Below are 23,038 nucleotides of genomic sequence, written 5' to 3'. Positions count from 1 at the left end.
CTCATGAATAAACGTTGTGAGCTGAGCCCGAACTAGTAGAATAGCCAAAATATGCGAGAACTAAAGCCGTGTGTAACACTCATAAATAATTCAGCTTGTGTACAAGTAAATACTGAATGTTGTGTGGCGTTACCTTTTAGGTAGTAATAACGTTGTGGAAATACAAGACCTTTCTAGAACATTAGTTTAGTAGGTATAAGTTTCTTTTCTGAAAGCTTTTGTTTAACTCGCTCTGTGTATAGGTACGTAGGTAACTACGTGCGATCGTATATAGCTTTTTTTTAATTTGGTTACATTTATGTGTATCGATCAATATAATTTTACAGTACTTTAATTATTTATTATTGACAATAGAGACTGCAACTGTATTCCATTTATTTACGTAATAGTTTCCAATCTTGGATTCTGTACCAAAACTTAGCTATAAAAGATATTAATATCCGTCGTTTATTTATTAAATTTATTACGTGAATTATTCACCAATTTTGCTTGTCTTTTTAATTAAATTACCTAAATAAATGGAGTATAAAAGTCAATGGAAACCTTAAAAAAGGAATACCATCGCATCAAAGCGTGTTCCATTTATCTTAATGAATAAAGCATCTTCTAACCGTTATTTGTAATAAACATGAGAAATAAAACGACTGAACAGTGTCATAACATTTATAATGTTACAAATAGAAGAAACATTTGTAGAAATAAACAAACTCAATGCATCGTATAATAAAACATCTATAGTTACAAAAAAAAATACACAAATGTACAAAAAAACGTTACGTTACACGAGAGAGAACTATAAATACATAAAATGTAATCTTATTATTCAATATGGATCTCTTGTTATATAACCTACATTCTTCGCATAAAATACTTGTAGGCGGATAATAACCCTTTCGTATACCTACAAGGCCGCATAAGTCCCTTAAACCTTTCGTCTCCAACAAACCGTACCTAGGTACGAACTTATATAAGTATTTTTTCTTAAAAATTTATTCAGGAGGATTATAACAGAATACGACTTTAATTATGAAACAAAACAGGAAAATTTAGGTTATGAGCTTTCACGTTATGGCCAAGGGGTGATAGCGAGGAGGTTCAATTATTATTATTATAGAAAAATACTGCATTCAAATCACACCGACACTTCACTCTTAAAAGACATTCCATTCTATACTTACAAATAAAAACCAAAAGCCTCCACATTGAACAATAAAATAACATATTTAATGTTATGAAATGAAAATATTAAAAGTTATTTTCAATAACAAAATAAACCAAAATCCATGAGATGACAAACGAAACATTAACTCGTCAAAAAACATGTGAAAACTAAACAAATTAACTTCGACTTCACGACTGAAAAAATGTTTGAACATGAATAAAAATATATTTCATTTGATTGTTTTACGTTGAAACAGTTTTTGTTGTATTGATGCGAGATAAGAATCCAAATACTGAAAACCAAGTTAAGTTTGAAATATCTTTTAATGTATCACTTATGGAGAATGGAGAAAGAGAGACATGACAGTATTTGGAGACTAGAATTGTAATAGAAAAAGCTAAATGAGCAAAGTCTAATCAATACTAGAAAGTCTATAATAGAGAATTGCAATTTGACACATCCAGTGCCGGCGTTAGGGGGGGACGTGATGGGGCGATGGCTCAGGGCGACAAATTCTGGGGGGCGCCAAGGTCTGAAGGTTGAGTCTCTTGCCTCTAAGCTCTGTGCTATTATTGATGGAATATTAATATAAAGTACGCATCCTAATAAAAGGTCGATTCATTTTTAAATATATTTTTTTTAAATAATATTTTCGCCCGGGGTGTCAGTGGCCCTTACGCCGGCACTGGACACATCGATTTGATCGAAACAAGGTAGTTATAGCATACCAATCAACAAGAGATTATCTCACTTTATTTAACTTTTCTGCCAACCCCTAACATATAAAACTCATTATTATTTCATCATTTCAATTTAACCCTTAATAGACACTCCATCAGCTTACTAATCTGTGACCACAATTCAAAAACGTTTCAACGTAAAAAACATCAAATGTCTGATGAAATGGGCAATTCAATAACTTTCAAAATATAACTCAAACTATTCACATCGAGTACATATTCTAGTACTTGTGAATGAATGGAGTCTGACTATCAATATGCAACGAGTGTCCTTTCAACACAATCACATCTATACATAATTATTTACAATTAGTAACCAGAATAAAATACGTATCCATACGATACTTCGTACTCTACTATTGGCATATGAATTCTTTTGAAATAGCTGCATTTATTTGTATTTCAAACATTTTTAACTTTTCATACTGATATTGGTTAAGTACTATGTTATAATAACTATTTGTATAACAGAAATAATTATCCTATCTATTTATTGCTTTACCTATTTACGCACTAGACAGAGTAACAGAGGTTAGAAGCCAATAATACATTTTATTACAACTTACTAACCTAACTTTATTTGAGCACTGTATCGCATGAACCGTTAAGTAACTGGTTACACAAACAACTCGACAATCGTCCTCTATATACATAGCACTGAGATCAAAGTCACAACTTGCCAAACTATTAACATTCCTCCGAGTTACGGATCGACGTCACATTGTACTGACGGGGAGGGTCACTTCGGTAACTTTCTAACTACATTTAATATTAAATTATTTTAATAGGATTCAGAATACTGAGTATGTCGACGTATTCATATCTTAACTTATTTCATTGCTACAGACTCACTGACCATAAGACGTAACGTAATCATTTTGTTTTAAAAACTAGTATTAAAACTTACTTAGTTCACTATTCGAATGACTGACCCTTGAATACCCGATTCGACTCGATCCGTATAACCGTTTGAATTTCAAACGAAGAACTGCGCCATTTTAGATTACGCAACGGTTACCAATATGGCGCCGGCGCGTTTCTGCATCGCTGACCTTTGTAGCGGTCTTCTGATCCGAAGTTGGGGGCCCAGGGGAGATTCCTGCCTCTATTAGACCGCGGGGTGCCCTTGCCTACATAGTTAGGGGGGTAAGCTCTGTTGTTGACGCACACGCCTGGCCGGCAGCCGTTTCTAGGAGTTGTGGGGTGACTGCCGGGTAGGGGCGGCGATGAGAACCTCTCCCAAGGGTCCGGCATCATACAGTTGCCGCACGTCCACGCATAATCACCTGGAAACAAAACCTGATTAGTAAATTGTCAAGCAATGAAAATAAAAGCAAATTAATAAAAGAGATGAACACTCTCACTTCCCGAATAAGTCTCCTTGTTTGCTTGCAAAAAAAGTATATAATGAGGTTTAAAAATACAACATTCATGAATAATATTTATTTATACATCACTATTTATCGTTTGGCCAAAGTTTGGAAGAATACTTTTGCATTTTCGTTCGACCTAACCTTAGTTTATACGTACACTTTAATACAATCACAAAATACTATATCGTAATATTAAAAAGTATTCATATTTTTTTTGTATATTTTAAAACATTATAATGCTTAGTACAGACGTTTTTAAAAGGGACAACAGTATCTTAGATAAATTGTAAAGATCTTGATATTTCAGCACATTATATTTACAAATTTAATGTTACCAAGTTTAAATATTCTAGAGAGAAGTACTGAATTCTAAATATTATTCGGGCATGTATCTTTTTTATATACTTTATTACAACCGCCAGAAAATAAGTTTTAGCATATTCAATTTCATTAAACTAAATGAAATTATTTTCCAACGCTATGTTTCGCAACTATTATTATTTATTTTTAATAGATCTCTCATTATTCCATCCAGATCATAGTTTATAGGCTACATGCTATTAGATTTCTATAAAACCTTTTTGCGCGGACATGTCTCTTTAATGTCCTTACAATATCCTCTTTTCTCAACATTCACTAAAAGATACATCGTCCCTAAATAAAAACTCTATACTCAGCCGTAGCATTAACATACATAAGTGACAAAAATTTATATTTTCCATACAAGCATCGAATGCTCACAATTTCGTTGAAATTTTACAATATTGTCACATACGTTTGTTCATGCAAATATCGTAGGATAGGTACAATGAAAATTTAGGAAAAATACATTTTTTTATGTGAAATTACTACTACATATCATCAAAGAATATTGAAACAAATTGTTATTATGTTATTAATAATTTAAATAAACACACATTATTTTAATACTTCGTTTTCATAATATTCTGTCGATAAGCGAAACCTACATTAAAAAATTAGCTAACAGTCAAATATGAATGATAAATCGACTAAAAGGTAAATATATTAATAAATATTAAATTTATTTTTAATCGCAGAATTATTCGTAATAATAATCGAATTATTATCATATATGAAAACTTAGTTTTACAATTATCTTCATAAGGCCAATTATAGTTTTAACGCATGGTAACATTAATATAACTCGACTAAATACACGCATCACTATTTTATGAATTCAACATTAGAACACTTCTATTCTAAACATTTATAATTTTAACCGCCATTGGCATAATAGATCCTAAATTTGAAAAATACTTTTTAAATTTCACATTTTTTATAAATACGGATACACACTGGCTGTATAATTTAGTCGAGTTACTTTTTATACATTTAGTAAATCATTGTCACGTCACATACAAGAATAATAAACAATATATTTTAAATGAAAAGTCGGCGACAAAAATATTATCTAGAGCCACAAAATATAATAATAATAACAAGCATTCACGCCGACATTAATTAATAACAATTCTATATTTTTAAAATATTATAAGCGCCACAAGATTTACGAAGGTGATTGTCGTTAATTGAAAAATTCATAATTAATATACTAAACAGCATTCAATGCGTGTCTAACATTACGTGTTTCAAATCTGTTCCTTTACTATGGAACTTTTAGAGTATGTCTACTGCTATTGTGGGAATAGAGACGCCGATAGGCGGAATGTAGAGCGCTTTCTCGCTTTTTCATCGATGATAAATTGTTTTAAGAGCTCATGGTATGCTATACATTTCCTCTTATGCTTAAAAAACAGCAGATTTAAATACTTTATAATGTTCCAATAATTACGACTTCGTACTAACGTTCCTATATTCACATTATCAGTCGCGTTTTAACAAGCGAAGTGGTCGTTTATTGGGCTGACTAGCTCGTTAACGCTATATGGCCCTCTTTAACACAGATCTCTAATACGTTCCTAATTAATTTTATTCAAATCTTCATATATTTTAAACTAGTTAAATGAAGTTTTAAAAAGAAATGGCGACTCTATCTGGACTCTACACTCAAACACACAATCACGTTCCCAATCTTGAAACACTTATCTTAAACAGTTTACAACGGGTGCCATCTCATAATTTATACATTTTATTAACACAGTTGCGTATGTCCTAATTTTAACATCGAGATTAGCACCCTACATCATAAATTTTATATATAACCTCTTTAACAAGTTTTAAATTTCTCGTACGGTAGACTTCGTGAACCCCGATAGTACATTTCTTAGAAATTACGCATTATTTAGGCACAATTCACATTTGGAAACTAGTTCTAGCATTCTAGACCTACATCCGCGTTCAGTGAGGAAAATCTATCCGCTAACTTAGAAGTAAACTCTTAAAACACAACGCAATGAAACATGCAACTATCTAACTTAAATAATGAAAAACGACGATAAAATAACGTTTAATTCAAACAACGACACAAACACGTAACAAGCACATGCTTTCACATAACACAATCTATTTCTACTGTCATATAATAATTATAGGAACATAAGTTCATAATTCATAACAAACCTATTTTCACTGAAACTTTTTAGCCATATTAAAAAAGTACTTTGACAGCTGTCACTGTCAAAATAACAACGTTCTATATTTAAAGTGCAAGACGGGGGCTCCCCACTGAACTCGAGCACTTAACAAGTCGCTACAGTTACGTAATAAGTTACACTAGCCTAGAAAGGGACAGAGCATGTGATGGGTATCGGGACGACTTACTTTTATTCTCTCTCTCTCTATTTTACGTTATTTATTTAATATTATAATCTTTGCCGGTAGTAAATAAGTAAGATATTATAAGGCTTACATTTTATTGATATCAAAATATGAGTTTGATTTTCAGCTCTAATTCAATGAGTATTAGGAAATCCGATTTCATTGCAATCCTAAAAAGTATTAAGATTAAAAAACACACTTAAGAAAAACTTGTTTTAAAAGCAATGAAATAATTACATTCTACATATTTTAAGTAAAATATTTTTCCCACACTATACCTAACCAATATATCTACCAGTCCGGACACCCATCACATTAGGGTCAAATTTCATTAATAACGCCGCCCTTGCCGCAAAAAAATGAGCATTCAATTATGAACCTTAAAACATACACATTTCACTTTTATGGTAAGCTATAATCTCGCACGCACGCATTAGTACAATTATATTTACTTTCACCCATGTATCTCAGTGTCCCATGTACAGTGATGTAATGGAAATTCCGGGTTATTTGACTAGTTTCCCGATTCTTACCTAAGCAGCTTCTTTCGTCTTCGACGTAGACCTGATGTAATAAACTATAAAAAAAGACATACGCTGTCATTATCTTGTTTCTGGTAAATAGCATTTATTGGAGTACGGGTTAAGGTCCAAATTTAAATGCACATCCTTACACCACTTGAACGACGTTGTAGAAACGAATTTCGACCTTAAGGAAATACAAATAGGAACGTATATAACGGGAACAACACTCGATAGACTCCGAAACACCTACTGAACGTACGAATCACCGCTGCATATTGTCAATGTATAGTCCGCCATAATGAACGCATATCACTGTAATACCTTTTAAATTGGTTATTAGTATTATGTTTATGATATACATGGAATTTTTAAGCAAGGGATGAATGGAGGATTTAATTTTATCTTGTTTCTACATCCGATATAGAAATCCATGCTAAAACACACACAACGATTAAATTCACTAAGAGCGAGGGTTTTGTTTTCGGGCAACACAAATAAAATTATCATATCCTTATCCATCCCTAACTCAAAAATCCATTCGACTGTTCTACCCTTGTTGGAAAACTATATTTATTATTATTAGAAAAAACAATAAACATATATCATGTTGTCAGCTTTTTACAGCCAACTGTCCGCTGCGGTTGTACTAGACCGACGTGTTGTGTGATCGGTCAGCGATGCCCTGACAGCAGGCTGAGAGCATGCTAGAAAGACGAATTATAAACAGTTATTAAGTGACCTTGAAATACAATAGGTACACTTCACATGAGTAATTTGTATCCAATTTGGTCAATCCCCAATTACGTGAGTAGTTTAAGGATACAATGTGTCTTCAATATATTATAACGCTCATGTACATGGAAAACAATATTATTTAATATAAGTCTGATCTCAATCAATTAATCAATCCGTCAATCAAGCAACAATCAATCTAGGTCGGCTGTTGGACGTAGAATTATCCTGGGAAAAGTTATTCGACTTTTTGTGTCTATTCTTTTATTGTTTGGCTATGTTTTAAGCCACAGTTCATTTAGGTGGTTTATTTATTTTAAGATCAAACTATAGCTGTATAAGTTTGTTTCCATGCTCATAAACGCATTATGCCTTTTTTATCCATGTGATAAATCGATAACAGATATTCTAGTTATACAAAGCGACTATAACAGTTTTTAAAGTCTTTTTCAAAGCAAAAGCTTGTTTGTAGTACATTTTTTGTTTGATATAAGCGTTCATTACGTCAGAAGCCTTCCAAATATAATGATATTAACTTAAGTATTCAAATAACTATATTATCTAATATATATTTTGTTGCTCGCAAATATTATAGATTACATGTGAGCTATTGCAATTTAACGTTAAAATATAAATGCGGCAATGAAGCGTTATAAATCGTTGGGATATAAGTGCTTTGGCATAATCATAATAATGTATCCAGGCCGATTTAGGTAACAGTGGCTCACTAGCCACTGTTACCTAAATCGTAATCATAAGACTTCAGTAAACTACGAAGGGCACATTCATTCTTTATTCCCATATTCTGTCACTCACTGTTTAAGTGCCTGCTGAAGCACGGAAGCTTCGATATCTGTTACTAATCACATACAAAAAAGGTTTTGGGATCAAACTCAAAACCTTGAACTTCAATTTTATCACAGCTTCAAGCTTTCAGCTTTAACCACGCTTTTGCAAATAATAGGTATGTAATTGCTTAAAAAAATCAACTAAACATAAGAAGTAAAACACTTTAACTGAACCCTAAATACTGACTTGAAATACCAATTTCAAACATCAAAGATCCCAAGAAAAAAGAATTTTTTTCTTTAAATATCAATCTCACATCAACAGTTTTACCCATTCATAGTTTCAAAATGTAATCTACAATATTCACGACAAATGCTCTACAAAAAAAAACGGTGCTTTAACAAATACATCTTAACAACTAATATAAATAACAACATATCGTTAAGATCTATATCACTATGTACTAAGCATATAACCGGTACATCTCATACTTCCCCAAACTAATCAAAGCTTGTATTACAATCTAGCTACACTGCTGTTTAACAGACAATTATATATTTATTTCTATTGAGCACATTATTATGTTTTCATAAGCCGATAAGTCGGTAATGTTGTTCTTACAAATGTTTAATTTTTCAAACACAAATGCTTACTGAAAACTTTTAACTACTGTCAAGAATACTAGTAAGCAACGGTTTTCGGGAACTAACGGTGTTAATTCTCATACTGATGTGAATTGATGATGTGATAGCGTTAATTCCTTGAAATGGTAAGCTATGTAACATCATCTTAATGGAAATTTAAGAGTATTTGCATTTAAGAAAAGCAAGCGTGTAAATCTAGTATGAAGATAACTTTAAAGTAACAATAAACAGTTTGAGCAAAAGCCTAATTATTTGCATTTATTAAATAATTCAAGAATCTTAGTTCAAGCAATTAACATATTTGTATGAACAACATTACAAGATAAAATTAAGAAATTGACATTTGCACAACTTATGTTATTTAAATGAATTCGTTTATCATATCAGACGTCTAGTACATAAATATTCTGTTATATTTCAACTGTCTATAAGTATATTAGCTTAAAAATATATCTATTTTAAAAACTAAAATACCAACATACTTTATAAAGTTACATAACGGAATTAACGCGGTCACGTCTTTAGTAACCTGGCCGAAATGTCGAAGCGTTAAAGGTAAATGTGACCGCGTTAATTCGCGTTGCGTTATTTATTTATCAACATACGTAATTTTGGAGTGTAAATATAATCGCTCTACTTACATTTTAAACAAGGCTGCAAAATAATATATTCTAGGCAATCAACCCAAGTATCAGGGAAATGTAATTATGTAAATTGTATAATTAAATACTTTATTTAAACTGTCTACTGGTGGATGAATACGATATCTACTGAATTATTTCTTATCACACGAGTATCGGAACAGTAATTTGTTGAATTTGATGCCAGAAAATTATACATTTCTCTCTACGAATAACATTTTCTTAACAACAAAACATTCAGCCGATTTCAAATAAAAAATATTTAATAAGCTGAGTAAAAATCTATACTAATATATAAAGCTGAAGAGTTTGTTTGTTCGTTTGAACGCGCTAATCTAAGGAACTACTGGGCCAAATTCAAAAATTCTTTTTGTGTTGAATAGACCATTCATCGAGGAAGGCTTTAGGTTATAAACCATCACGCTGCGACTAATAGGAGCGAAGATAGGTACAATGGAAAATGGGAAAAAAACAGGGCAGGTATAAATCATAACTTATATATTCTACCCACGGGAACGAAGTCGCGGGCAGCAGCTAGTACTTGATAAAATTTTGATGGGTCCAAACTTAATTCACAATAATTGAAAAAATGATCAACAAAATCGGTTCATCAATTCAGAAGTTACAAACATGAACAAAATACAAACGAATTGAGATCCTCCTCGTTTTTGAAGACGGTTAAAAATATCAGATTTATCTACTTGTACTTCTGTAGGCATGATATAGTGATATCATATTCATCCGCCTTAAATAATATAATTTGGTAACTATAGGATAAACGTTGAAGAGTGCTTCACTAAGAGACGTCTAAACTATTAACTTCTATAATTTGATAACATGTTTTTGTGCTGAGACAGGGTCCCTCAGTTGAATAGTATAGTTTTCAGGTTACTTTATAACATTAATTTATCTTGTGTTGAATTTAAAACTATTAAACTTTTTAATTATTATTTTTTCAGCAGTCACGTCACTTTAACTATCAATTTTTAGGTTTAAACACCGTTAAAATCTGATCAAATGACTAGTATCGATTGTAATTTTAAGTTTCATGTTTTCCACCCAACACAAGACCTAGAAGATATCTTTTATAGTCAAAATTTTAACATTCCAATTTTACATTAATATTTAACATCGCCTCAGTCGTGGCCAGAGAAAGTGTTCGTAAACGATTTCAGTTTTATTTTAGGCTAGCAACAAAAACCGTTCACGAACCTGGCAACACCATCGAACGTTACCACCCATAATATAAGGAGTCTTGTCTATCTTAGATTAGAGAAGAAGCGTAGGATTTTAACAATGGAAGGGGAGAACTAAGCGCAAAATAACGTTAAACCACACTTGTACACTTATGTTCCAGTAGGAATTTTTGAGTATCACCACTAATCCCTAATTTCACTATACTTATAATAACACTTATACCGAAATAGGTGGGACAAAATATACTAAAATAGTAGAAAAATAGTTAAAACACCAATCCAAAATTTCCCAATCGCTAGATAAAATCGATTAAAAATATTCGATATTAAAATGAAACGAGACAGCAATTTACAAGAGCACATTTGACCCCACCCCGCTCAAAAACTCCCACGAACAAGCAATCACCACCACTAATTAAATTACACTACTAAATGAAAAGTCCGTCCGTCTATATCCTGGTATCGGTTAGACGGAACTTCTTACAGTAAAGTCCTTTTCAAAATGGGCGATGATGGCTCATATAAGAGGGCTGGTTGTAGTAGTCGCGGCGCAGGTAGCGGTTGGGGAGGCCGTACATGCCGTAGTTGGTGGAGTAGTCCTGGCGGCTGTGCAGCATGTCGAGCTGGTCCAGGCTGTGGTGGCGCTGCGGGACCGACGCTATCCGGGCAGCGTGCACAGGGCAAGGGCGGGTAGGTCAGCTCATACACGGTTAGGTGATGGCGTCTTTGTGTAGATGAGTAAAGGTACTTTTGCTTGTGATTATCAACATGCTGCATTTTAAACTGTATATTTTTTATGAAGGAGTCTGTTGTTAATTTATGGTGAATTGTGATTTCTGGTGATTTTATGATTAGTATTATGACTGTTTTTTATTTGGATCAAAAAATGACCTGATTAAATTATACACCGTGTGGTCTTTTTTCTTCAAGTTTTAAATAATAATATATGAATTCAAAAAATGTGTCAAATATCTGATGTCCGTCTCAACAGAGCAAAAAAATGTTTCAAAGTACAAACAAATAACACTAATTATATGTATAATATAATTTATAAACAAAAAGTAATCAATTTTAAAAGTGACGGTAGAACTGTCAAAGTCTGCGCTCAAACTAACAATAAAAGATTAATGAAAAAAAATCTGTATCATGAAATCGTGTCTTACATTGACTCACCTCGGTTATGATGGAAGCCGGCGGCCCAGCCCGCGTAGTACGCAGCCTTCTGTTTGCCGTGCTCTTCGGCCACCTGGAATCGATAAAAATTGTATAAATAAGCTTCATAACCAATAATCTATAAGTAATAACTAGTTGTATAGGGGAACGGGGTGAATTGGGATGCAGGGGACGAATAGCGACGAAATTTGTTTTTAGTTTTCACTCCTGCATTATGGAACTTAATTCTTATGTCACGGGGGGTTTCACATACATTCAAGTAACATGCACAAAAACACCCAGACTCAAAATCATTTTTTTTTATTTTACATAGGCAGTTTTTCAGGTACTTTTGAAACGTTACAATAATGACTTTAGTCACACTCAGGACAAGCGTTCGTGGATTACACAAATGCTTGTCCTACAGAAGAAATGTTCCCGCGACACGTCGCGCCCAGTGGGTTCGGCGTGGTGACTTCAACCACTTGTCTATTCGTGCAGTGAAATTTGACTTTAAAATTGAAAGCACAATCCTTTTATAAAACTGGGATTTGGGAAACATATGCCTCTTCATCCCGGTATCCCTATCCACCCCATTTGAATTTACCTACAGTAGGCACATAAAGACATAGATAGAAATGTCCTCATGCGACCTAAGGGAAGGGGAACCGTTTTCAACTATTGTTAATATTAAAAACACTGAACGACGAGAAGAGATGCAAGTTATTTTTTGGATCCGGAACTCGGTTGAAATCGTTCAGCGTTTTAATAACTCCACTAAAGCAATATGTACAACCATATTCATTGCCATTTCAAGTTGATTATAATTCTGCATCTATTTTTTTCATCTGTTTGTTTTGACAGATTATACTTTAAAATTGTAAAATAATAATCCTATAGGAATCCAAAGCACGATGTGGAATGACTAAAACAAAACCGAAATAAATTTCTAATTTAAGATCCTATTTATACCAATGTCCAATATGTATGTCAAAATTGGCCATTGCATCTAGACAAATCAATAATTTTCTATCGATTTACGTATATCAAAATTCATCCTTATTTACTTAAACTGAAGGTCTAAAATCGCTAAAGCGTTTCTAAAAGGTTGTGAAACTGAAAAAAGACAAAGAAATAAAGGAAACAAAAGAATGATGATGCAAAGGCTGATGATAAAAAATAAGCACCATCTGGTGCTTCAACCCACCCCGGCCAGAAACACAAGTTTTTGTCTATTCGCTATTATAAAAAAGCGTATTATTATGTTTTAAAACCACGACTGTTCCAGGAGTCATCGTCTAGGGAAGGGTCTTTCAAGAGTAAGGAGTTTTATCCCCCTCTTTAAGGACATTTTAACAATTTAAAGTGCCTTCCGAAACACAGGGGAACTCGTTATGGCATAGCTGGTCAACGGACCGTACGACGTACGACCGTATCAAGTGTAGCTTAGCCTGTGATCTATCAATTTCTGCGGTTCTACTTAGGATGATCCTTATAGACATTCTGTACATATATTATACAGGATCCCTGTACAGATGACTTTTACAGTGCTTTTTTTGCTTTGCTTTGATAACGGAGGGTAAAATATCATGATAGCAAGAATGTCATGGAACAGCAATGGTTTTAAAACAGTTAGAAGCCCGCTATGGTCCCAGCCGGGTAGGCTTATCTCGCACCATTGTATCACTGTGCAGGCGGAGCCGGCTGTTGGCCCGGCTCACAGTGCCCCGCCTGTACACAGCGTCGCTCCCGGTCGGCTGTCGAGAAATATATTACAATTTAGACCCAACCCCGCCAATTTTGTTACCCACATTTTTGATTGATGTTTTTTTTTTTAGTTTAGTGTTGATTTTTTGTGATTCGAATTCTTGTTTATTGTTTTTTTCCCACGTTTTTATACACTCACTTTCTTGTTTGTTTGTTTGTCGAATTTTGAGGCACTTCCCGATAAGCTAGCAGGTTGAATTTTTTTCAGGGTAGATTCTTACCCAATGACAATGCAATTTAAAACTACAAAAACGGCTGAATAGACTTTGATAAAATTTTAATGGAGTGACATTTAAAAACGTGGGTATTTCGCTTTTAAAATCTATTAATTATTTCAGTTACATGTTGATGTTTGTAATTCGAATTTTTGTTTTTTTTTTAATGTAGTTACCTGGCAATTTTATTTTACAATTTTCGTGTACGCGTTCAGTGATGTTTAACAGACTGCGTTTTTGTCCAAGTTTCACAATGACTTATATTTTAAAACATGTGAGTGTATGATATGATTTTGTTTAATTTTAGTAGTTAGTTACTTTCGTAGTTTCATAGTAAGAAGTAAGAAAATGTATTGAAACAAAGTAGAGACAAGAATTAACTATCTAATAGAAACTACTGCAGACAGAGAATTTTAGTAAAACGTGACTGAATTAAATGTGAACTTGCAGAAGAAGCCAGAATATTGCAACGTACAGTGATTTTACTAAATATGTAATTCTGAACCTTATTTCTTACTGCATAGAGAATCTTTCACATAATATTTTACATATAAAGTAATATTTTTATTACTCTTTTGGTACACCATTTTTTTTACAGAATCACTCATGGGTTTCTTAATATTTTATATTCGTGTTGTTTTGAAAATGTAAGTAAGCCTTATAGGCATTGGCCTATATTTCCAAATGTTACGCCACTTATCCGACAGATGTCGCACATACCTTAACGCTGAGTGGCTCAGTACCGCCCTCTGGTATCACATTGTTTAAGGCTGCTATCGCTTCTTGTGCCTCTTCTCGTTTGTCAAATCTGTGGACACATTATAATTTAATATTATTTTCTTACTGTCTCGGCAAACTACGTACCGCATGACAGTTGATGTATATTTTGTTTTTGCAATTTTTCCATAATTTAAAACCTTTTAAACCTTCCCGGACGAATATTTTAAGACAAAAAGAGCCAAAGCGGTTGAGCCATTCTCCAGTTTTAGCGAGATTAACGAACAACAACTCATTTTTAAAAGATTATGTAATCATACATTTAAAGGCTGTATCTTTGACCTTTTAGGGATTCTTATTTTAATATGCACACCTTATAACCAATAACCTTAACTTAAAAATAATTACCCATTTTTTAGAAAGGATTAAAACTGTCATACTGGGTGCCTGAGTAGCAATAGTCACGAGTACATATGCCATCCGTCAGTCTGTACAAAAGAAATACCAATACTAATACCAAAACACCACCATACCTAACAAAGGCGACTCCCCGCGGCGTACCGTTGCTCTTGTCCCTGAGTATATGCTTCTGCACTATCCTGCCGTACTTGCCGAATATGGTCTCCAGCTGGTCTTCGGTTATGGCTCGAGGGAGATTTGTGACGTACAAGTTCGTGTCTTTGATGTCGTCACCTGATGGCCGAGCGTATGATACCTGGAGATTTAAGGTAGGTCATGTTGAATATTTAGTATGAAACACTGGACACTCAGAGTCTCAACACGTTCAACAAAAGACTTAATTACTTGTACTTAAGGTTGAAATTTTAATTAACGTATAGCCGACTTTCTATTGTAGTCAGTTCTCAATTTTAAACTTGAATACTCTTTAATTCGTTATGCGAACATATGCTTAAGAGACCGGTCACATTGTTAATGTAATAAGCTTAACTTGACCTTCACCTCAAACATTTGTGTGTACAGAAGAAGAGTGAACGAAAGGAAGCTACGCGCAGTGCGTTACGCCATCTTCCTTACACAATGACAGCATACGGATCTAATTGGTATCACTAAAGCGCTTATAGTACAGGTATTTTAATGAAATGCAAGATACAAATTAAAAAAGTCCTCGTTTATGTCGCACAAAAAAAGTGAAATTTGTCTCTAAACTTGAAACAGTCAAATCATTTTCTGTGATTTTGTATATAATGTCCGAAATTTTTGGGTAGTCAGTATATCCAGCACAATAAGGTTGAAAATTGCCATACAAAAATGGACCTAACCTACCTTTAACCGTTTATTTCTGAGCTGGTATCCGTTGAAGGTATCAATCGCCCGAGCAGCATCCTCTTCCCTTGTAAAGTTCACGAAGCCGAACCCATAGCTGTAGCCAGTCTGCAACCAACACCACCTGTGCTCATTTGTTTATACCACACTTTTAGTTACCAGCACGGATCTTGAGCGCTCGGCGGAAGAGTGGGGATCGCTTTGCATATCGTACACTCATGATCGAATAAAACGCCAATCTTGAGCCGCCTTGAGGTGCATGCAGGTGCATCAAAGAACATATCACTCATGAGGGCTATGACGCGATGCGTTGCGGGCCAATCACTGCACTTAAGTCCGCCCGCGCGTACTGCAAACGGGACCCAAAATTCACTTCTGCGCAGGTGAACCGTGAAGGTCAGCGCTCAAGATCCGTACCGGTAACTATAGCTTGTATTGAAGAAGAACAGCTGTATTGATACAGTATGCAATTGATAGCCATTATTTTGTGTAAATATGTATTATTGTAAGTATAATTACGTAGATACATATGGTGTGGGTGTGAATGTTTTGTTTTCACACTTGGTGAGCAAATTAATTTAATTACATGTTGGTGGAATTACATTTCGGAAAAGAGAAAAATAAAAAAGAACTAAAAGAAAAATAGCATTGGAATAGAATTTCAAATGTTTGGAAATGACATTTCGTACTTTTTTTTTTAATTAGAACGATTTGTTCAACATTCGCGCTCGGAGAAATCTTACTTAACCAGTTAGTAACGAATTCAAACCCCAAATAAAAACATGACATGATCAATAAGGTCGTAAGTGTCATAACAAACTATAGCGAAACACTTTTATACGGGCCATTGCATCAGTGGAGTAGTGTGGAATGCGTTATTCCCGGAATATGAGGCATGTAATCCGCTGTCATACTTCAGAGGTAAAATTGGAGTTCGGGACGCTCAGCGTGCGAAATGAGACAATTTCGAGCTGAAGTTATTATTGCTATGCTTTAATATTTTGTATTTACGTATGAAAACTTCAAACGTTACTTTTCTTTGACATTTGTGTAAACCGATATAAGAGAGTTGTACCTCTAAGCCTATTGTTTTGTTTTACTCTATCTGACCTCTTTTTGGGCGGTATTTTCCAGTCAATATGTAGCCTGTGATATTCACAAATAACGTTGAAATTCCATAAGTAAAATATGAGTTTATCTATACAACGACACAAACTATACCTCTATACAACATTAGGTTTAGCAATAGGAATTTGTTTTATTGTACCCCATGACGAAAATCCAAACGATTTAATAGCCCTTCCTCGCTCCGAGCATATAGCCCAAAAGTATCCCTTAACTCAGAGCAAAACCAACAACAAACCTTAAAATCTTTCATAACACGACAGCTCTCAATCGGTCCTATTGTCATGAACATTGCGTACAGGTCCTTCTCAGTCATGGTCTGCGGCAGGTAGTTGACGATGAGGTTGGTCTTGCAGGAGTCCCCGCCAGCGGCGGACACACCCCCACCTTCGGACATACTGCCCCAGCAGCGCGCGCCCGCGCCCACCCGGCCCCGATACTGTTGTTGGATTTGCTGGAATAGAAAACGTCCATTTGGTAAACGTGCAAAACGTGCAGAATGGGGAATATTTGCTGGTTTGACCTGTATCGCAAAGGTGTTGTAGCTCACTTGGACAGATTGAGGTGAACGTGCAAGACATGCAGGTGATGTAGGGAATAGTGGCTTGGTTGAACTGTATCCTACACGTGTTGTGGCTCATTTGGGGAGGTTAAGGTCACTAGTTGATCGATAAGTTGAGCTGGTAAAAGTATTCATTTAACCATTTATATTATCCCTTAACTTCGTTAGTTTAAAGATTACTACGTAAAGAAAAAAAACAGTATTCTTATCTGACAACCAAAGCACAAGACATTTTTTTTGGGTACAGTACTATCTTTCCACGATACGAATAGACGTAGCTACGACAAATAAACAAAAATAGCGCACCAAAAATGCATAAAATCATCGTCGATGCAAAAGTTGAATCTCCCGGGACAAAATAGCTTCGCTTTGTAACAAGATAGTTACAGTCATCTGGGAAGCTGGGAGGTTCCTGAAGCTAGGAGGTAAATAGTTACTGCGCACATCGATTGAACTACAAGGTTATGCCTCGCTTCCTCCACCCTTGCATGAATGACCACTTTGATTATTACGCGATTCCTGTGTGCAACGGAAAGGCACGTACGGTAAGCGATGGCAAATATGCGTTTGTATCTGAGGTAGAAAACTATACTACCGGTTTCCGATTGCTCATAGTAAGTAAACTTTTACCCTAATTCTCCCTCCCGATTTTGGAGTGGGAAGGCATACCTATTAGTTAATAGTTTTATGAACATCTTTTGAGCGATCATTGTTGTCATAAATAAACATGCTCAAAACCTCTGAAAACAATATTAATCCTTGACCGCATTTATGTTAAAGGCTGAATAATCTACTTGCTCCCTCATGCAGCCTTATACGCGTGAAATTAGATACAGTCCCTAAGGGAACTAGATGCTGTTATATTTTGGACGGCCGTTATCAAATTGACCTACTCCCCATTTAATTTCATATTCGGTGTTTGACTTGATCTCAGAGTCAGTCAAAGTAAATAGGTCGAACGTAGACCCTTTTCACATCATTTGAAATAACCGGCTATCAGCAGAATTTTACGGCCATAGAAAAGTTAGGGGCTTTTAGTTTTATTCTGGGTTGGTACTCATCGGATTTTCTTGTCGACTGCCATAATTTTCTTTATTTGCTTACTAATACTCTATGAGAAGTAGGTACTTTATTTCTTTAAAGGAATTGATTGGGTTTAATCAAGATTAGTTGACTCTCGAGAGCTTACAAAGGGCTACCATATATGCCTTATCCATAAATAATAACTTAAACCATTAACCTAATTAAGCATGCAACACAGAATAAACATCTAATAATACGTAGGGTTACATAAAACTCATCTGACCGACTTAGTTCGTTGCAACTCGAAAATCGTTGGGCAGACACACACCGTAAATCTTATCGCACGAACGGAGCCAAGAATTAGTTATAAAATGCGCAATCCTCGTAGCATACCTACAGAAATTCCATTACCAAGTACATTTAAGTAGAAGAAAAATACTTCAAGTTATGAAAAGTTTTGAGTTATGAAGGTCAGCTGTAACATTGCGGACCCAGATATTTTTAAAGGTTTCTGCTTCAATAATCGCGGAACGTCTACTTGGATTAAAACGATCACGCTCAAATAATTGCTTTCAGAGAATTGTGTTGGCATTAAATTTAGATTGGGAATTTTATTTGGACCTGGAATGGTCCTACGCTGATCGGACTTCTGATGCCGTTTGTAAAAACCAAGGGAAAATGTTATATTACATTTCGGAGAAAAACTATATTACAAAGAAATTTATAAATGTTAAAAGTACCTGAGACGATAATTTAATTAATAGTATTGGAGTGAAACGAATAAACAATACAAAATCAATTAAGGTAATGAAAAGTAATGCATTTAATCACATCAGAGTGAAACAACTGTTATAATATGCTGCAGTTATGATCGTGATAGGTGCCCTAATTTCCTAGCATTTATTATTATAATAAAAACCTCTACTAAGTTTTAAAATTTAAGAATCTGAGGAAAATAATTAATCAATAGGCATATATTGGTGATGAATTTTTGAGTCCAATAAATAAAATAAATTGCTTTTGGGCTCCGCAGCGATTTATCAGAGGTAGGGTAAGCAACACCCACAACCGATGAAACATACCTACTAATCTTATATCTACGCCTAGTAGTAATTTACTTCGAAAGCTCTGCCAGATTTTCCCGAAATATGTGAGAAGAAAGGCAGAAAAACGATAAGGAAAAGGCGAGTAACCCGACGAAATGGTACGATATTCAGTAGAAATGTATTACGAATATATAACTCACTAAAAACGGCCTAACCGTCTGGAATAAATGGTAATAGACATACAAACATATGACCTTTCGCCCCTAACGCGCGGCTGCTAATTTTCCCCAAGCCTCTGCTCTTTATGGGTACGATGTACAAGATACATATTCATCAAGGCTGGACTGAGCAGTGTCAATTTAAAACAAACAAACAAGAGCGGGCAAACTTCACAATCAAACAAAAAACTGGGGATTCAAGCGGCCATGACCTAAAAACCTGTATAAGGCGCCTACCATTGGATTAAGTCGCGCTACGATCGTTTTGCACGCGTGATTTTACGTTATTACTATAAGTAAACTATCCCTTATAGTTGTTACAGATCACTTTAAAATGTTTTTCAACATAATAGAAATGTAGCGAATGTAATCTCAAAGAAGGTAGGGGTCCTTTAGTATTCATGAGTTCTGTGGAGTTTTCTAAAGGCAACTTTCTAAGAAAGTTACATGGCCCTCCCAAGTTCCTCGTGCAAGTTAAATAACATGTGCATAGCCGACTAGATGGCATCATAATTCACGGCCAGCGTGTGAATACGTGTGTTATTAAAACATGACCTTAAAGGCTCCTCCCGGAGGTCTAATTAAAGGAGGCGAAACGTTTACCATATTCATTAAGACGACGCAAAGAATTTATTGCGTAGCCTTAACCATGTTCCTATGTACGGAAAATTGGTGCATGGTCTTAATATGATAGAGCTCTTTTATGAAATGAGGCGAAGGACGAATATATGTGCCAAGTCAGCCATTGTTAGATAGGCACGGGGTCGGTGTAACTTAGAGGGGCCAACATGACAGGGATATGCGGATCTATGTTAACAAATTATGGCGACTCACAATATTTTAGCAAAGGAAATCTATTAGAGATTTAATAAGTAACTGAATTATTAACGCATTTTATTACATATTCGATGGCGTACTTTAAGTAGAAAAATAGACTATCCGTTACTTCAAAATCTTTAGTCCATATGTTTAGCAGTATTTTGAAACTAGAGCAGACCATTATCAGATCGTAGTACCGGCAACGAATATGATAAAAGGTCCCGCAATCGATGACACATTCAACTGCAATAGTTACTTTTAAGAAGTAGGTGAAACACGATTTGATGTTACTCGGGATAATGTGGACGGAACGTGACCTCTTGGCATACTGTTTTAATAGGTTTACAAGCAAAATATATTCAACTTTTTCGCTTCTATTGTATGGTGCCAAAAAAAATAAATCGAATTATAGGATTTGCGCAAAATGTCGCATTGCTTGAACTACGTTGCTTGTTATGATATTGTAAAGATTAAATAGATAAGCAAGCATGTATTTGTGAATTAATATTTAACATAACGACGGAGCTTGACTCAACGAGGGAACTTCAAAGTCCAAACCATAGGGAGCAAGAATGAATCAATGCTCTTTCTTTTCCTGATTAAGAAAAGGAATTGCCGTATTGTGGGATAGTTATAAAATAGTCTCAGTACTGGATGCCTAAAAAACGAAAGAATCAGAATTTTTTGTTTTTTTTTTTGGCACCATTTGTTTCGATACGTGCAGTGCTATTGTCGGGACTGTAATTTAACGCATTTTTAACCAAACATTTTCAATTATAGGAGACCAGCAAAGCCACCCTACATCTTGCACTGGCGTTTGGTGTCGACAAGCGTGCTGGCAAGTTTCCAATGTAAAATGGAACTTGCCTCTTTACTAAAGCGTTAGTTACAGAGCTCATTAATAATGGATTGTTGAGAGCGTCATTAGGTTAGGTTTTTTGAATACGAAATTTTGTTCGTCAAAGGTAACGCTGGACTATGGATGAGGCCGTGCGCGACAATATGGACGAGACAACATACAGTTATTATCTCACTGTTTTAATAGGTAAATTAAATAACCAAACGCGAAATATGTATGAAATGATATTGAGATCATTTCTTGACTAAGATTGTATGGGCATACAATCTCAAACAAAAGCATTAACTAAAAAGTGAGTAGCATCTATCTGATAAATACAAGTAAGTCTTGTATTAAATTAATTTGAAACTTGAACAAATCACCTACAATTTAGAAAACTAAACTTACTTGCAAACACAAAAGGCTGAAGAATAAATTCTATGCAAGCCTCAAAAATAATTCTCTACAACTTTATCACAAGAACAAGATGCAGAAAAATATAAAACTGAAATAAACTGTATAATGAAAAAATTTCACCGCTCCCGCTTCAAACAAATAACAAAAACTGTTAATATTCAGTGTTGCAACCAACTAGATTAATATAAAATCTATGTGGTTGAGATTCTAAATACAATAAATAATACTACTTTATTTTTATGAATAAAACCTTTGAAAATATTTTTTTTTACATTAAGAATCTTATAAGAAAAAGTTCTTTTGGCATAAGATGATACAGAGAACCTCATTTTTTCAGAATTTGGTTTAAAAATGGCTTGTATGGTTTTTTTGTGCAATAACGAAACTTTACTCAAATGAATCAAGCCCACACAAATAATGCTATACATTGATATATTACAGAAACAAAACAAAGCTTTTTTAATACTGTTAACTATATCAAAAAGAGCCTTTAGCTGAGTTAAAGAAATAAGTACTCACATTTTCCAGTGAATTGAAACCCCTGTCCCAACTACTGACAGGAGTCCCTCCGAACAAGTAACCAGGGTATCTTTCACACATTTATTACACTTATAACACACTCTATTCAAAGAAAACAACACTAACTTCTAATTAGAATATTGAGCAATTACTTTTATAACAACATTTTTAAACTACATAAAATTTAATATTATAACTATTATTTGGTTTATTTTAAGGATTTATACTAATTTCTCTGTCAGCTGTACCTGAAATTAAAAAAAAAACTTTATTTGAGTATTTCCAATTGTACAAACATGGGAAAAATATTTAAACATGTCAAAGGATATTGACCCCAAACAAAAAGGTCAACATGCCAAAAATACGGTCAATGACATCAAAAAAGCGGGAAAATTATATTCATAATAGTACTGCAAAAATTGAATTGTAAAAAAATATTGGCGTATTAAAAATCAACAAGAATTTATATTCAACATTTTTTATACTCCTACAATCTTTCATATTTTAAAGGTTTGATTTATAAAGTGGATTCAATAAATAACAAATTATTCTGCTATTGATCTCATTAATTGGGGAATCCTTATAAGGAATAATATTCTTGCCAAATACTTAATCTGTGATTCTAATGGATCGAAATTGCTTTAAATAGATGCGTTGGTTCTGATAAAATTATTAGTGTAACACAATATAGTAAATAGAAGAATTTATACGAAAATAACACCATATTTACTCGATCATTTTTGACAGCGTTGTTAGCATTATTAAGAAACTACAATAGCCATATACAAAACCCTAT

At 34.2% G+C, this 23,038-nt stretch overlaps 1 protein-coding gene across 5 annotated transcripts; it reads right to left on the bottom strand.

Annotated features, from left to right (window-relative positions):
• Positions 1-986: 986 nt before the first annotated feature.
• On the bottom strand, positions 987-22,465 carry LOC113502773 (sex-lethal homolog). Of its 5 annotated transcripts, XM_026884454.1 has the most exons (8): positions 22,243-22,465; positions 17,039-17,254; positions 15,676-15,783; positions 14,925-15,106; positions 14,395-14,482; positions 11,714-11,786; positions 11,025-11,198; positions 4,937-7,242 (listed from the first exon to the last, which is right to left on the bottom strand). In XM_026884454.1, exons 1-7 carry the CDS (start codon positions 22,321-22,323, stop codon positions 11,038-11,040), a joined length of 909 nt encoding a protein of 302 aa, XP_026740255.1. In that variant the 5' UTR covers positions 22,324-22,465; the 3' UTR covers positions 4,937-7,242; positions 11,025-11,037. The 5 variants fall into 5 exon arrangements, with proteins under 5 accessions (XP_026740253.1, XP_026740256.1, XP_026740257.1 ...); XM_026884452.1 differs by lacking the exons at positions 4,937-7,242; positions 11,025-11,198 and adding an exon at positions 987-3,188 and having other exon boundaries at positions 22,243-22,447; XM_026884455.1 differs by lacking the exons at positions 4,937-7,242; positions 11,025-11,198; positions 22,243-22,465 and adding exons at positions 987-3,188; positions 21,715-21,874.
• Between the last annotated feature and the right edge of the window lie 573 nt (positions 22,466-23,038).

The sequence above is a fragment of the Trichoplusia ni genome, chromosome 18 (genome assembly GCF_003590095.1).
Source record: "Trichoplusia ni isolate ovarian cell line Hi5 chromosome 18, tn1, whole genome shotgun sequence".
Classification (NCBI taxonomy): Eukaryota; Metazoa; Arthropoda; class Insecta; order Lepidoptera; family Noctuidae; genus Trichoplusia; species Trichoplusia ni.
This window is presented reverse-complemented; position numbering and strand designations above follow the sequence as displayed.